Genomic DNA, 16860 nt, shown 5'->3' with positions numbered 1-16860 from the left:
CTTCTCACGTCTGACATGTTCCAACATGCACTTATATTCTGGCAAAGCTAAACATGTCTGTCATGCTTATAAATATTACCAGTTCAGGTGCTAGTTCACTCTTCCTACTACAAAGAATAAACCTGCAGGGCGCTGCAGAAAAAGAGGATTAGTTATTAATGTTTTCCCTTTCTTTGAGTGATGGGTGTTATCTCTGTGAGCTCATTTTCACTGAACAGTGATGATATGTCACATGCCATAAAACAAAACTCTACAAACAAACCAGCCAGAAAACAAGGAATTGCAAAGCAAGTACATATATTTTCCACACATAGATTAAAACAGTAAACCCCCTCAGGCTATGACCGATGTCAGGAACTCTCCAAGCAGGTTAGAGATTTGCCTCCTGTTCTCGTACATACACCCAACTTTCCAAACTGTTGATACGACACCTTTTCAAACGCCGGCACTCGGCAGCCCACTCTTGGACTGAAGAAACCTTCTTAACCGTCCATCTTCTGAGAAGAACGTGTCTGTCTATCGTGACACTGGTGCAGAAACTTCTTACGTCCATATCATTAAAAAAAAAAAAAAAAAAAGTGGTTCTCAGCAATCCCACAGAGATGATCATAAATCCTGAAACTCTTGAACTTTATCACGGGGCCAAAAACATGTTACCATAAACATAAACCCATCTTAAATTTAATTGCACTGGCAAATAAAATACATTTGTTTATTAATGTTTATTTTTGAAATAAAAACTGAAGTCCTCATTGGTGCCAGGCAAATGACCCCCCCCCCCCCCCCCCCCCCACACACACACACACACTGAAAATGTTCATTATACCTTCAGTGGCGTATCTTAAAACTGGAGGCCCTGTGCTTTCATTTATTCTGTTAATTTATTCAATTATTATTATTTTTACCAATTAATCAGACTTGTTCACACCTCAGCCAGGGCATGCATTCCTTGTTGAGAATGCAGGTTCTGTGTTGTCTTCCAGAGACACGTGACAGTCATCTAATGTCTTCCTCACGTGTGGTGCAGTTAGGTGTGATTAAGCGATTTGTGCAACCCAGTGATGTAGCATTTCGAGTTTCCCCCCTTTGGGAGAAAAGGAACTTTGTGTCACAATACCGAAACGGGTGTGATGTGCAGTTGTCCGCCGACAGTATAAGAGCGCCCAAGCCTCTTGTAGCTCTACTGCGCACTCCAAGACGATGATGAAGGTTGTGAAGATGAAGGTGTTGGTGCTAGCGGTGGCAGCACTGCTGCTGAAGGTGGACTCTCAGCTCACGGACGAGCAGGCGGAATATCTCCTGAAATTAAGCGATCGTATCACTGCTCTGGAAAAATCCTGCACAGGTAAAGCTCACTCCTGCTCGCGTCTTGAAGGGTTAATAACCGTGTGGACAGGACACAGTCTGTTGCTAACAATAATCTTGCTCCAAATATTTCCCTGAGTACAGTCATCCAGATTTGCCTAAATATGGATCTACACAGGAAAAAATAGTTCTAATAGTGTGAAGGTCAAGCCAGTAAAAATGTAAATCTCGAGGTAAAATATCACTCCCTCCCTGAGGTGGAGCAGGGAGGAGAAACGCAGCGTGTTCAAACTTCATCCTGTAAAACATAATAATCTTATTTCCTCCAACTTCATATTTTTGGTAAGACTGCTCAATTTATAAATCTGGCAGAAGGTGAAGTGCAGTCAGTTTATTTGTTTAGGTTAAGTCAGCATTTTTACACTGCTTCTCTACCAAATTGACCCCTCACCCCCATTTAATTAGAGATAAATATCGAAGAATCCCATATTAGAACAGGGTTAGACTTGTGCACAGAGCTCTGTGGCTAGATCCAAACCTGACCCTCAACCCTCAGACTGGCTGAGCTACTCAAACATCTGGGATCAGAGTGTCACCAGCATCTGGCTAAGTCAGGACACCCTCTGGTTCTGATTTTATGTTGTGACCAGCTTTGAATGTATACCACTGAGTGTGTGTGTGTGTGTGTGTCGGATGGGTTAAAATATAAGCGCACATGTTTGTGTATTCACTTGTGTGTTTGCACTGTGAGGTGGAGGCAGGAAAGTGGTGTTCTCTGTGGTGCATCGGCCTTCTTCGATTAAGGGCTATAACATTGGAATAACAGGACCCTACGATGTCGCCTCTGTCCTCGTTCACAAACATGCCATAACCAACATCGGCAATGCCTACAACACACAAACAGGTAATCTTCACCAATACTCCGTGTAGAATTGTGTGTGTGTGTGTGTGTGTGTGTGTGTATTAGGAGAATATCTATGTGTGCATAATTATTGGTCAACTATTTGTAACGGCCCGAGTGCCGCAGGGCAAGGAGCAGGACATACAGACTCCCTCGCTGGAGACAGACATTTATTACCCACGAAAAAGACAGCGGCACTCACATATAACATAAACAGTGAACATGGATAGGAATACGGCTAACGTGAACAATGACCGACAATGATGCAAACACCAACAGGGGTTTAAATACATGCAGACATAGCGAGACTAACCAGGTGCAGGTGTGTGTGCTAAGCAACATAGGTGTGGTTACAAACGAGACTAACTGTGAATTCCCTCTGCACGCGGCAGCCGTACCATGTGACCAGTGGCAAGGGGAGTGTTCCGTGACACTGATAGTGTGCAGAAAATTGTATAAATGTACAAAGATTTTCCCGAGAAACTGAGCGTTTGTAGATAAAGTTTTGTCCTCTCTTTCACTTTAAATGTAACTTTCAAATATTGCAAGTTTGATGTAACGGTTGATGAACACATACTTCAAATTTGTAAACAGCAAAGTATAGTGTTCTCATGGTCAGAACATATATTACGGTGTTAAGATATCACGTAATCTGCCTATAGTTATATTAGTATAATCATTTTTGATGGTGGTCTTTGGTGTGTGTGTGATGTGTTTCCAGGGATCTTCACTGCCCCAGTCAAGGGAGTTTATTTTTTTACTTTCACCACATACAGCTGGGTGTCTGAAGCTGACATCGGTGTGAGTTTGTACAGGAACAATGAGGAAATCTTACTGATTTGGGAGACCCAGGATAGGGGCGATAACGAGGATTATGCCAGTAACTCAGCAGCACTGATCCTGGAACAGGGCGACAAGGTGTACATGAACCTGCCCAAAGGTTTTCGAGTGTCTAGCAGTACCACAACGAACATACACACCTTCAGTGGATTTCTACTCTATCAGCTCTGAGCTCACACTGCCTCTCACGCAATCTCCATGTGCTTCTAATAAGACAAATACACAGAAACATATAACATTCAATAAACAAAGAAACACAGTGCATTTAAATGTTGCATGACAATAAATATGCATTTACCATCCGCATATTGGTCCTTTAGTTAATATCCATCAATTATAAATACTTTCAATTCAATTGTCTTGGTTGTGTTAATACAGCATTTAAAAATCACACACAAAAACCAGGTGTGTGATCACAAGATTTTTCAGCAAAACGTATCCATTGGCAGTATTTTACGGACAAACCACGTGAGGTTACACGAGAGGGTCCGTGTTCTTCTCACGTCTGACATGTTCCAACATGCACTTATATTCTGGCAAAGCTAAACATGTCTGTCATGCTTATAAATATTACCGGTTCAGGTGCTAGTTCACTCTTCCTACTACAAAGAATAAACCTGCAGGGCGCTGCAGAAAAAGAGGATTAGTTATTAATGTTTTCCCTTTCTTTGAGTGATGGGTGTTATCTCTGTGAGCTCATTTTCACTGAACAGTGATGATATGTCACATGCCATAAAACAAAACTCTACAAACAAACCAGCCAGAAAACAAGGAATTGCAAAGCAAGTACATATATTTTCCACACATAGATTAAAACAGTAAACCCCCTCAGGCTATGACCGATGTCAGGAACTCTCCAAGCAGGTTAGAGATTTGCCTCCTGTTCTCGTACATACACCCAACTTTCCAAACTGTTGATACGACACCTTTTCAAACGCCGGCACTCGGCAGCCCACTCTTGGACTGAAGAAACCTTCTTAACCTTCCATCTTCTGAGAAGAACGTGTCTGTCTATCGTGACACTGGTGCAGAAACTTCTTACGTCCATATCATTAAAAAAAAAAAAAAAAAAAGTGGTTCTCAGCAATCCCACAGAGATGATCATAAATCCTGAAACTCTTGAACTTTATCACGGGGCCAAAAACATGTTACCATAAACATAAACCCATCTTAAATTTAATTGCACTGGCAAATAAAATACATTTGTTTATTAATGTTTATTTTTGAAATAAAAACTGAAGTCCTCATTGGTGCCAGGCAAATGACCCCCCCCCCCCCCCACACACACACACACACACACTGAAAATGTTCATTATACCTTCAGTGGCGTATCTTAAAACTGGAGGCCCTGTGCTTTCATTTATTCTGTTAATTTATTCAATTATTATTATTTTTACCAATTAATCAGACTTGTTCACACCTCAGCCAGGGCATGCATTCCTTGTTGAGAATGCAGGTTCTGTGTTGTCTTCCAGAGACACGTGACAGTCATCTAATGTCTTCCTCATGTGTGGTGCAGTTAGGTGTGATTAAGCGATTTGTGCAACCCAGTGATGTAGCATTTCGAGTTTCCCCCCTTTGGGAGAAAAGGAACTTTGTGTCACAATACCGAAACGGGTGTGATGTGCAGTTGTCCGCCGACAGTATAAGAGCGCCCAAGCCTCTTGTAGCTCTACTGCGCACTCCAAGACGATGATGAAGGTTGTGAAGATGAAGGTGTTGGTGCTAGCGGTGGCAGCACTGCTGCTGAAGGTGGACTCTCAGCTCACGGACGAGCAGGCGGAATATCTCCTGAAATTAAGCGATCGTATCACTGCTCTGGAAAAATCCTGCACAGGTAAAGCTCACTCCTGCTCGCGTCTTGAAGGGTTAATAACCGTGTGGACAGGACACAGTCTGTTGCTAACAATAATCTTGCTCCAAATATTTCCCTGAGTACAGTCATCCAGATTTGCCTAAATATGGATCTACACAGGAAAAAATAGTTCTAATAGTGTGAAGGTCAAGCCAGTAAAAATGTAAATCTCGAGGTAAAATATCACTCCCTCCCTGAGGTGGAGCAGGGAGGAGAAACGCAGCGTGTTCAAACTTCATCCTGTAAAACATAATAATCTTATTTCCTCCAACTTCATATTTTTGGTAAGACTGCTCAATTTATAAATCTGGCAGAAGGTGAAGTGCAGTCAGTTTATTTGTTTAGGTTAAGTCAGCATTTTTACACTGCTTCTCTACCAAATTGACCCCTCACCCCCATTTAATTAGAGATAAATATCGAAGAATCCCATATTAGAACAGGGTTAGACTTGTGCACAGAGCTCTGTGGCTAGATCCAAACCTGACCCTCAACCCTCAGACTGGCTGAGCTACTCAAACATCTGGGATCAGAGTGTCACCAGCATCTGGCTAAGTCAGGACACCCTCTGGTTCTGATTTTATGTTGTGACCAGCTTTGAATGTATACCACTGAGTGTGTGTGTGTGTGTGTGTGTGTGTCGGATGGGTTAAAATATAAGCGCACGTTTGTGTATTCACTTGTGTGTTTGCACTGTGAGGTGGAGGCAGGAAAGTGGTGTTCTCTGTGGTGCATCGGCCTTCTTCGATTAAGGGCTATAACATTGGAATAACAGGACCCTACGATGTCGCCTCTGTCCTCGTTCACAAACATGCCATAACCAACATCGGCAATGCCTACAACACACAAACAGGTAATCTTCACCAATACTCCGTGTAGAATTGTGTGTGTGTGTGTGTGTGTGTGTGTGTGTATTAGGAGAATATCTATGTGTGCATAATTATTGGTCAACTATTTGTAACGGCCCGAGTGCCGCAGGGCAAGGAGCAGGACATACAGACTCCCTCGCTGGAGACAGACATTTATTACCCACGAAAAAGACAGCGGCACTCACATATAACATAAACAGTGAACATGGATAGGAATACGGCTAACGTGAACAATGACCGACAATGATGCAAACACCAACAGGGGTTTAAATACATGCAGACATAGCGAGACTAACCAGGTGCAGGTGTGTGTGCTAAGCAACATAGGTGTGGTTACAAACGAGACTAACTGTGAATTCCCTCTGCACGCGGCAGCCGTACCATGTGACCAGTGGCAAGGGGAGTGTTCCGTGACACTGATAGTGTGCAGAAAATTGTATAAATGTACAAAGATTTTCCCGAGAAACTGAGCGTTTGTAGATAAAGTTTTGTCCTCTCTTTCACTTTAAATGTAACTTTCAAATATTGCAAGTTTGATGTAACGGTTGATGAACACATACTTCAAATTTGTAAACAGCAAAGTATAGTGTTCTCATGGTCAGAACATATATTACGGTGTTAAGATATCACGTAATCTGCCTATAGTTATATTAGTATAATCATTTTTGATGGTGGTCTTTGGTGTGTGTGTGATGTGTTTCCAGGGATCTTCACTGCCCCAGTCAAGGGAGTTTATTTTTTTACTTTCACCACATACAGCTGGGTGTCTGAAGCTGACATCGGTGTGAGTTTGTACAGGAACAATGAGGAAATCTTACTGATTTGGGAGACCCAGGATAGGGGCGATAACGAGGATTATGCCAGTAACTCAGCAGCACTGATCCTGGAACAGGGCGACAAGGTGTACATGAACCTGCCCAAAGGTTTTCGAGTGTCTAGCAGTACCACAACGAACATACACACCTTCAGTGGATTTCTACTCTATCAGCTCTGAGCTCACACTGCCTCTCACGCAATCTCCATGTGCTTCTAATAAGACAAATACACAGAAACATATAACATTCAATAAACAAAGAAACACAGTGCATTTAAATGTTGCATGACAATAAATATGCATTTACCATCCGCATATTGGTCCTTTAGTTAATATCCATCAATTATAAATACTTTCAATTCAATTGTCTTGGTTGTGTTAATACAGCATTTAAAAATCACACACAAAAACCAGGTGTGTGATCACAAGATTTTTCAGCAAAACGTATCCATTGGCAGTATTTTACGGACAAACCACGTGAGGTTACACGAGAGGGTCCGTGTTCTTCTCACGTCTGACATGTTCCAACATGCACTTATATTCTGGCAAAGCTAAACATGTCTGTCATGCTTATAAATATTACCGGTTCAGGTGCTAGTTCACTCTTCCTACTACAAAGAATAAACCTGCAGGGCGCTGCAGAAAAAGAGGATTAGTTATTAATGTTTTCCCTTTCTTTGAGTGATGGGTGTTATCTCTGTGAGCTCATTTTCACTGAACAGTGATGATATGTCACATGCCATAAAACAAAACTCTACAAACAAACCAGCCAGAAAACAAGGAATTGCAAAGCAAGTACATATATTTTCCACACATAGATTAAAACAGTAAACCCCCTCAGGCTATGACCGATGTCAGGAACTCTCCAAGCAGGTTAGAGATTTGCCTCCTGTTCTCGTACATACACCCAACTTTCCAAACTGTTGATACGACACCTTTTCAAACGCCGGCACTCGGCAGCCCACTCTTGGACTGAAGAAACCTTCTTAACCTTCCATCTTCTGAGAAGAACGTGTCTGTCTATCGTGACACTGGTGCAGAAACTTCTTACGTCCATATCATTAAAAAAAAAAAAAAAAAAAGTGGTTCTCAGCAATCCCACAGAGATGATCATAAATCCTGAAACTCTTGAACTTTATCACGGGGCCAAAAACATGTTACCATAAACATAAACCCATCTTAAATTTAATTGCACTGGCAAATAAAATACATTTGTTTATTAATGTTTATTTTTGAAATAAAAACTGAAGTCCTCATTGGTGCCAGGCAAATGACCCCCCCCCCCCCACACACACACACACACACACTGAAAATGTTCATTATACCTTCAGTGGCGTATCTTAAAACTGGAGGCCCTGTGCTTTCATTTATTCTGTTAATTTATTCAATTATTATTATTTTTACCAATTAATCAGACTTGTTCACACCTCAGCCAGGGCATGCATTCCTTGTTGAGAATGCAGGTTCTGTGTTGTCTTCCAGAGACACGTGACAGTCATCTAATGTCTTCCTCATGTGTGGTGCAGTTAGGTGTGATTAAGCGATTTGTGCAACCCAGTGATGTAGCATTTCGAGTTTCCCCCCTTTGGGAGAAAAGGAACTTTGTGTCACAATACCGAAACGGGTGTGATGTGCAGTTGTCCGCCGACAGTATAAGAGCGCCCAAGCCTCTTGTAGCTCTACTGCGCACTCCAAGACGATGATGAAGGTTGTGAAGATGAAGGTGTTGGTGCTAGCGGTGGCAGCACTGCTGCTGAAGGTGGACTCTCAGCTCACGGACGAGCAGGCGGAATATCTCCTGAAATTAAGTGATCGTATCACTGCTCTGGAAAAATCCTGCACAGGTAAAGCTCACTCCTGCTCGCGTCTTGAAGGGTTAATAACCGTGTGGACAGGACACAGTCTGTTGCTAACAATAATCTTGCTCCAAATATTTCCCTGAGTACAGTCATCCAGATTTGCCTAAATATGGATCTACACAGGAAAAAATAGTTCTAATAGTGTGAAGGTCAAGCCAGTAAAAATGTAAATCTCGAGGTAAAATATCACTCCCTCCCTGAGGTGGAGCAGGGAGGAGAAACGCAGCGTGTTCAAACTTCATCCTGTAAAACATAATAATCTTATTTCCTCCAACTTCATATTTTTGGTAAGACTGCTCAATTTATAAATCTGGCAGAAGGTGAAGTGCAGTCAGTTTATTTGTTTAGGTTAAGTCAGCATTTTTACACTGCTTCTCTACCAAATTGACCCCTCACCCCCATTTAATTAGAGATAAATATCGAAGAATCCCATATTAGAACAGGGTTAGACTTGTGCACAGAGCTCTGTGGCTAGATCCAAACCTGACCCTCAACCCTCAGACTGGCTGAGCTACTCAAACATCTGGGATCAGAGTGTCACCAGCATCTGGCTAAGTCAGGACACCCTCTGGTTCTGATTTTATGTTGTGACCAGCTTTGAATGTATACCACTGAGTGTGTGTGTGTGTGTGTGTCGGATGGGTTAAAATATAAGCGCACATGTTTGTGTATTCACTTGTGTGTTTGCACTGTGAGGTGGAGGCAGGAAAGTGGTGTTCTCTGTGGTGCATCGGCCTTCTTCGATTAAGGGCTATAACATTGGAATAACAGGACCCTACGATGTCGCCTCTGTCCTCGTTCACAAACATGCCATAACCAACATCGGCAATGCCTACAACACACAAACAGGTAATCTTCACCAATACTCTGTGTAGAATTGTATATATGTATGTATGTGTGTGTGTGTGTGTGTGTGTATGTGTATATATATCTTGGGTGCATAATTATTGGGCAAATATATATATATATTTGCCCAATAATTATGCACCCAAGATATATAATTAATTCAAAATTCTTTTACGGAACACACGTGGTTTGGCCCGCCATGTGCAGTGGGAGGATCTGTGTTTGTGGCCACGCCTGCACCTCATCTTGTCTATGTATATGAACCCTCGTCAAAGAGTGCAGGATGTTGGTCGTTGTTAAGGTAGCGTGCGTATGTAAGTCAGACGTCATCGTTGTGTAGACAGTCTGTGTTAAATGTTCACTTTGTGTTGTACTGTTCAGATGTGTTTACGTTCACTGTTTTGTTCTCTGAGAGTGCCTGGTTAAATGTTATTAAATGTCCCACAAAGTCAAGGGAGAGTCTGCATGTCCTGCTCTTTGCCCTTCGGCACTCGGGCCGCTCATTACAAATTCAAATTCAAAATTGTAGAAATATACACAAAGTTTCCAGAGAAACTGAGCGTTTGTAAATAAAGTTTTGTCCTCTCTTTCACTTTAAATGTAACTTTCAAATATTGCAAGTTTGATGTAACGGTTGATGAACACATACTTCAAATTTGTAAACAGCAAAGTATAGTGTTCTCATGGTCAGAACATATATTACGGTGTTAAGATATCACGTAATCTGCCTATAGTTATATTAGTATAATCATTTTTGATGGTGGTCTTTGGTGTGTGTGTGATGTGTTTCCAGGGATCTTCACTGCCCCAGTCAAGGGAGTTTATTTTTTTACTTTCACCACATACAGCTGGGTGTCTGAAGCTGACATCGGTGTGAGTTTGTACAGGAACAATGAGGAAATCTTACTGATTTGGGAGACCCAGGATAGGGGCGATAACGAGGATTATGCCAGTAACTCAGCAGCACTGATCCTGGAACAGGGCGACAAGGTGTACATGAACCTGCCCAAAGGTTTTCGAGTGTCTAGCAGTACCACAACGAACATACACACCTTCAGTGGATTTCTACTCTATCAGCTCTGAGCTCACACTGCCTCTCACGCAATCTCCATGTGCTTCTAATAAGACAAATACACAGAAACATATAACATTCAATAAACAAAGAAACACAGTGCATTTAAATGTTGCATGACAATAAATATGCATTTACCATCCGCATATTGGTCCTTTAGTTAATATCCATCAATTATAAATACTTTCAATTCAATTGTCTTGGTTGTGTTAATACAGCATTTAAAAATCACACACAAAAACCAGGTGTGTGATCACAAGATTTTTCAGCAAAACGTATCCATTGGCAGTATTTTACGGACAAACCACGTGAGGTTACACGAGAGGGTCCGTGTTCTTCTCACGTCTGACATGTTCCAACATGCACTTATATTCTGGCAAAGCTAAACATGTCTGTCATGCTTATAAATATTACCGGTTCAGGTGCTAGTTCACTCTTCCTACTACAAAGAATAAACCTGCAGGGCGCTGCAGAAAAAGAGGATTAGTTATTAATGTTTTCCCTTTCTTTGAGTGATGGGTGTTATCTCTGTGAGCTCGTTTGGAGAGGTCTCCTTTAAAAAGAGACCTACTGTCCTTAGTGGGGCTTCCTACAGATGGAGGTAAACCGACCCACAAATACACACACACACACCCATCCCCCACCCTCTGACACACACACACACACACACACACACACACACACACACACACACACACACACACGCCTAAGTCAGTGTGACCTTACCTGACCTTACACACTTCTGCTTCATCATGCTAGGGGACTAGGCGCTGGAAATGGCGTTCAGACAGTCAGCTTTTTCAACAGCCGTGATGGAGAGAGAGAGAGAGAGAGAGAGAGAGAGACACGTCAGAGTGCAGAACGGCACCTGACGTGCTGCGAGGAGCAGAGCTCTAAACGTTACATGAACGGCAGAAAGAAAAGATGGCACATATGTGTGTTGTTCCTGGTTCCTACTCTGTGTTCCTGGTTTTCTGACACCCCAGTCCACAGAGAAGGAGACGAAACCATGAGGAGCGGAGGTAAAGAAGACGTCCACTCCGCCATGCGCGCTGCGCTTGACGTGACCGTGCCTCGGTGCAAAATGCCAGGTTATTTGGAGAGGCGAGGCTCAGTTCTGAACAGCAGGAGGCTTGGGTCTCCTCTCTACCGGCCGTAGAGCGGCGGAAGACGTGGAGATTAGAGTTAAGAAAGGAGAGAGCAGATGGGTCAGCCATCTGGCGGGAAAGAGAAAAGTGTCCGAGCAAGAAGAAAGTCTGCTGAAGAGAGAGTGACGAGGGAGAGCCGTGCGCTTCAGTTGGGCTGAAAATGTACTATTGCCGTCCCCGACTCCCGATGTCCACGGTCCACCTTAGCCGTGCCTCTCACACCTCGCTTATATGGTGCTTGTCAAACAGTACCTCGAATCCGGACAGTACACTTTGTCTTAAAGTCAACCAAAAAACCTCATTTGAAGGCTGTATTATTGAACCTTTTTTTTTTTTAGCTTAAATAATACATTGCTAGCAGTGGAAGTTCCAAAGAGAGTCATTACAAAACAGAAATCGGGGCGCCTCGTGTTTCGCATCCGACCAATCAGGACAGTGCAGGCTGACGCGTCATGACATGCCACGTAACGGACGCTAACGGCCGAGTCCGCTGGCCGATAGCGAGCCAGCGACCTAGCTCGTGCACGAGTGTTAGCTTCGCTGTTGCTAGCTAGCGGCGTTGGTCTGAGGGAGGCCAGCAACGGCGTGCCTTGACTTTTGCATCCTTCATGTCACATGGATGATAGTAAATGAGATGTTCATATCTCCACATTTCTTTTTTAAAAAATGGCAAAAAATTATTATTTTTTTTTAAAATATAGGGTGACTTAAACCTTGGCAAAGGAGAAGGGAACACTTGTCATCACAGACGAATAGAAGCACAGAGCCAGAAAAATCCATTTTCAATGCAAAACAAACATACTGTTCATTAAACAACTATAACACGAAACACATACAACACTAAACTCATACAACATGAAACATACAACACAAAACACATACAAAACAAATACAACACGAAACCCATACAATATAAAACACACAACAGGAAACAGATACAACACAAAACACATACAACACGAAATGCATACAACACGAAATTCATACAACACGAAACACACAACACTAAACTCATACAACATGAAACATACAATACTAAACTCATACAATGAAACACACAACACAAAACACATACAACATGAAACATACAACACGAAACACATACAACACTAAACACACATGAAACACAACACGAAACATGCAACGTGAAACACATACAACACTAAATTCATACAACATGAAACATACAACATGAAACACATACAACACAAAACACATACAAGACAAAACATACAACACAAAACACATACAACACGAAATTCATACAACATGAAACACATACAACACTAAACTCATACAACACAAAAGATACAACACACACAAAACAAAACAACACAGAACACCAAACATGTACAACACAAAACACACAAGAAACGCATACAACACAAAACACATACAGCACGATGGTGAAACATTCTAACACACTAATTAAACTCGAAAAAGATACAACTTAATAAGCCAAATATAAACAAATCCAGGTATCCTACAACACAATTAAAAAACGTATTTTAGCCTAATTACAGGGTGCGGGCAGGCGCACGGCATCCTGGGAGTTCTCACCGCGCCCTCCCCTACTGCCTGTCTTTCTCTAATCCAAGCTGACGCTGCAATATTGTCCCTGAACAACTAGTACTTTAATGCAAATTTGACCTCTCTGATCTGGCTAATCCTTGTGTTGCATAATCTACTTTGCCCCAAAGTGACAGCTCTGTTTCCCTCCCAAAGACCCTTTCAGAGGGAACATTCTGGAAAGGGGCCGCTCCTACTAACAATGTCATCTGCACTCGAACCCCATGTTCGCTGCATTAATTGTAGTTATCAGACGTTGGTGATTTTTGCACGAAACCACATGAAATAATGAGCGCGCCCCTGAATGAGGCCAGCGTTCGGACTATAAATGCACTACTGTCAGAGGGGGGCGGTGGGCCACATGACATCGTTCTTTAATATAGTAGTGAGAGGGCCATCATTATATTAGTATTGTAATGAACAGATTGCTAAAAATGAAAACTTTTTTTTAGCAGCTAGCCAATAAAATCACAGCCCCTAGCCCATAAGACGCGCCAGAAGCTTAAGACAGTCTAAAAACAGGTCACAGACACATTTAGAACAGGTTTAGCCTAAACGTTGTTTATTTATCAGTACATATTTAATAAAAGGGATCATGCTGGCATGTCCTGGTGGGAGTCTCATCCTAATCTGTCAGTGACAGAGGTGGCAGACCTGGGAAAGGCAATTAATGTACATGCAACTGAGGTCAGGGTCTGCCCACTTCTGGGTATGTCCAGCGTGTGTGTGTGTGTGTGTGTGTGCATGTGTCATGTTCAGTGTAATATGGCCTCAGAGACTCAGGTGTGTGTGTGTGTGTGTGTGTGTGTGTGTTGTAATGGCTACACACGTGCGCACACACACACGTGCACACACACACACACACTCACACACACACTCACGCACACGCACACACACACACACACTTGCGCGCGCACACACACACGTGCGCACACACACACACGCGTGCACACACACACACACACACACACTCGCGCACACACACACACTCACACACACACACACACTCACACACACACACACACATGCGCGCACACACACAAACACACACACACAAACACTCATGCACATGCACACACACACACACTTGTGCACACACACACACACACACACACACACTGTTGATAAGTGTGGACATAAACAGGACTCCCATTACTTCTTTGTCTTTCTGTCTCTGTCTCTCTGTATCGCTCTTCCGCTGGGAAGCATCACCAGGCCTACGGGTCAGGGGCGTGGTCAGCTCTGTAATGCTACCTATTGACAAGCACGGTTTGTTCACTAGCAGGTGCTGGGGACCGGGGCGGGGCAGCTGATGCTGGGCTGGGCAGAATGTGTTACGCCGGAGGAACAGCGAGACGCTGGGGGTAGAGGCAGTAACAAGCTCCGACCCTTAAAAAGATCAAAGTAATGATATTTCTGAAAGGCCAGATGCCAGAAAAATAGATGCCAATTTATACCAGGCAACAGAAGACTTGAATGCACCTTAAATTACTCCGCACAGTGCCAGCCTGTCTGTGAGATGGCATGCATTAGTAAGTCGTCCCGTGTCGCCAAAGGAAAAGAGGTCTCTCAACAAGACATCTATATGCTGTTTTTTCAGAGCAAATTTGTCTAAAATTGTACATACACGGCATGAAGAAGATACCTCGTTATACGGCCATGATTAGCAGTTGCCAACACAGTTTATCGGCACTTTCTTGCCATCGTCCCCAAACCAACCCCCCCCCCCCAGGAAGCAGTTTTGGTCACACTCTTTGTAAACATTCAAGTAATGGCCATAACGTCCTTAGTCACCCCGTGCTGTACTGCTCTGTCGGCTCAGCGAGCGATGATTAGTATTCATCTAACCCCTGATGTGGTTGTATACTGGATGACGTGTGACATTTTTCATAGCTGGTGCAAATTGCCTTCATTAGTGTACTGAATGTGTCAGCTTTTACTTCCTAAAACCAAACCCAAAAATGCGCAAGTTAACACCAACCGTGTCCTGGTGCCCCCGAAAGGGCTCCGACCCAGCGACCTTGAGCGGTGGCAGCCGGTAGCCGCACTGCACGGTGCCAGCAGGGTCGAGAACTGGGTCGCGCCGCTGATGGATACTACAGAGGATGAGGTCTCCTCTCCAGCTCTGGACGGCGCGGACGGCTTTCTTTACACCGCCTTCCCTGAAACTGAAGTGGCTGACAGGATAAGTGATAGAAGGAGCGAGAGAGCAGCAGAAGAAGTACGGCAGAGACATCCAAAACCAGACGTGCCTCCCTCCGAAAAGAAGAAAACGCATAAACCCTCCCACACACTCACACACGCACGGGCGCTGGCACACCACTCACTTTGGAATGTGTCACGGTGCGGAGCGCATCCACACGCCCACACGCGTGGTCCGACGCTGTGGAGAAAAGTCACCGTTTGTGATTTTGTCTGGCATGGAATGGCAGAAGAGTTGAGGACAGGGCTTCAAATGCTAAATGTCAGTCACAGATGAAGGCGAGCGATGGGGGAGAGGCACAGAGGGAGGGTGTTTGGAGGGGACATCTCGCCGCTGTTGCTGACAGCCACAGGTAGATGCCTGGTGACGGGACACGCGTGCTTTGCCAGAGAGGTGGACCAGAAGGCCGGAGCAGAACGTCAGAGGTTTTGTTAGCTCACCTGTAGAATGCTTCCGGCCTATTTATACGCTGCTAAAAGAACTATAGAAAGATCAAGCAGTGCGGCGGTTTAAGCAGAGAGGTCCTTAAACGATGTGGAAGGATGCGGCATAGGGGTGCAGAATCGTTGGAAGGAAATGTGGAAGAAGAGTGACAGCCATAAGAGGGGGCACGTTACCCAGCCCCCCGGCTGAAGTACCACCCGGGTCACGTTAAGAGGGGGCACGTCACCCAGCCCCCTGGCTGAAGTACCACCCAGGTCACGTTAAGAGGGGGCACGTCACCCAGCCCCCCGGCTGAAGGACGACCTGGGTCACAGAAATGGGAGTCAATCGCTTGCTTTGAGTTACTGTGCCTGTTGAAGCCTGAGGGGCACACACACAGAGCCTTACCATCAGCATTATAGAACACATACACACACACACGCACGCACACACACACACACACACGCACGCACACACACACACACACACACACACACATACACGCACACACACACACACACACACACGCACACACACACGCACGCACACACACACACATACACACACACACGCACACACACACGCGCGCGCACACACACACACACACATACCAGCACATGGTCAATTACTTACATGCACACAAAGCACACAAAGGGACCCTTAGCATTAGCACTATAGAACGAACACACACACACACACACACACACACAGAGAATCTGTCCTTTTCATACTCTGCTGTCTCACTCCTGTTCTGACTGCATTTATATAACTCGTAGAAGAATGGGGTCTCACTTACTGGTCTATTGGCCACACTAAACTGCGATTTTCAGCGTTTCTTTAATGCGCTGCCTCTTTTCAGAAGAAATAATTTTCTAACTGAAGGGTCATTTTAAAACACCACACTGACAATAATAATTGCAGGCTATTCTACCCTAATAACAGCAGAATAACGGTAATAGCTGAGATATTATATGGTATTTATGTAAGAGATAGTTATCATCATCATTATAAAAAAGCTGTAGGGAGATTGAACTACTGGCAGGAAACGAGAAAGGAACGGATAGAGAGAGGGAGAGGGGGAGAGAGAGAGAGAGAGAGAGAGAGAGAGAGAGAGAGAGAGAGAGAGAGAGAGAGCGAGTACGTGATGAGGGATTTTAAG

General features: G+C 43.8%; 3 protein-coding genes across 3 annotated transcripts; all 3 read left to right on the top strand.

The window, feature by feature from the left end:
* The first annotated feature begins 1119 nt into the window (after positions 1 to 1119).
* LOC118243007 (complement C1q-like protein 2) lies at positions 1120 to 3348 on the top strand. The gene is made up of 3 exons (XM_035536533.2): positions 1120 to 1345; positions 2057 to 2209; positions 2928 to 3348. Exons 1-3 carry the CDS (start codon positions 1201 to 1203, stop codon positions 3215 to 3217), a joined length of 588 nt encoding a protein of 195 aa, XP_035392426.2. The 5' UTR covers positions 1120 to 1200; the 3' UTR covers positions 3218 to 3348.
* A 1309-nt stretch (positions 3349 to 4657) lies between these two features.
* On the top strand, positions 4658 to 6892 carry LOC145652720 (complement C1q-like protein 2). The gene is made up of 3 exons (XM_081703883.1): positions 4658 to 4883; positions 5599 to 5751; positions 6472 to 6892. Exons 1-3 carry the CDS (start codon positions 4739 to 4741, stop codon positions 6759 to 6761), a joined length of 588 nt encoding a protein of 195 aa, XP_081560009.1. The 5' UTR covers positions 4658 to 4738; the 3' UTR covers positions 6762 to 6892.
* Positions 6893 to 8197: 1305 nt separating this feature from the next.
* Positions 8198 to 10500, top strand: LOC113569428 (complement C1q-like protein 2). Its single transcript, XM_035536534.2, has 3 exons — positions 8198 to 8425; positions 9137 to 9289; positions 10080 to 10500. Exons 1-3 carry the CDS (start codon positions 8281 to 8283, stop codon positions 10367 to 10369), a joined length of 588 nt encoding a protein of 195 aa, XP_035392427.1. The 5' UTR covers positions 8198 to 8280; the 3' UTR covers positions 10370 to 10500.
* Positions 10501 to 16860: the final 6360 nt, after the last annotated feature.

Source organism: Electrophorus electricus, chromosome 20, assembly GCF_041902795.1.
Source record: "Electrophorus electricus isolate QZ-2024a chromosome 20, ASM4190279v1, whole genome shotgun sequence".
Lineage (NCBI taxonomy): Eukaryota > Metazoa > Chordata > Actinopteri > Gymnotiformes > Gymnotidae > Electrophorus > Electrophorus electricus.
Note: the sequence above shows the minus strand (reverse complement) of the source record. Positions and strands in the feature narration are given on the sequence as shown.

Bases quoted from the DNA above. Each gene is read 5' to 3' on its own strand.
- LOC118243007 (XM_035536533.2), top strand. From the start codon at position 1,201: ATGATGAAGGTTGTGAAGATGAAGGTGTTGGTGCTAGCGGTGGCAGCA. The intron at 1,346-2,056 runs GTAAAGCTCACT...TTGCACTGTGAG, and splicing joins TCTGGAAAAATCCTGCACAG to GTGGAGGCAGGAAAGTGGTG. The intron at 2,210-2,927 runs GTAATCTTCACC...ATGTGTTTCCAG, and splicing joins TGCCTACAACACACAAACAG to GGATCTTCACTGCCCCAGTC.
- LOC145652720 (XM_081703883.1), top strand. From the start codon at position 4,739: ATGATGAAGGTTGTGAAGATGAAGGTGTTGGTGCTAGCGGTGGCAGCA. The intron at 4,884-5,598 runs GTAAAGCTCACT...TTGCACTGTGAG, and splicing joins TCTGGAAAAATCCTGCACAG to GTGGAGGCAGGAAAGTGGTG. The intron at 5,752-6,471 runs GTAATCTTCACC...ATGTGTTTCCAG, and splicing joins TGCCTACAACACACAAACAG to GGATCTTCACTGCCCCAGTC.
- LOC113569428 (XM_035536534.2), top strand. From the start codon at position 8,281: ATGATGAAGGTTGTGAAGATGAAGGTGTTGGTGCTAGCGGTGGCAGCA. The intron at 8,426-9,136 runs GTAAAGCTCACT...TTGCACTGTGAG, and splicing joins TCTGGAAAAATCCTGCACAG to GTGGAGGCAGGAAAGTGGTG. The intron at 9,290-10,079 runs GTAATCTTCACC...ATGTGTTTCCAG, and splicing joins TGCCTACAACACACAAACAG to GGATCTTCACTGCCCCAGTC.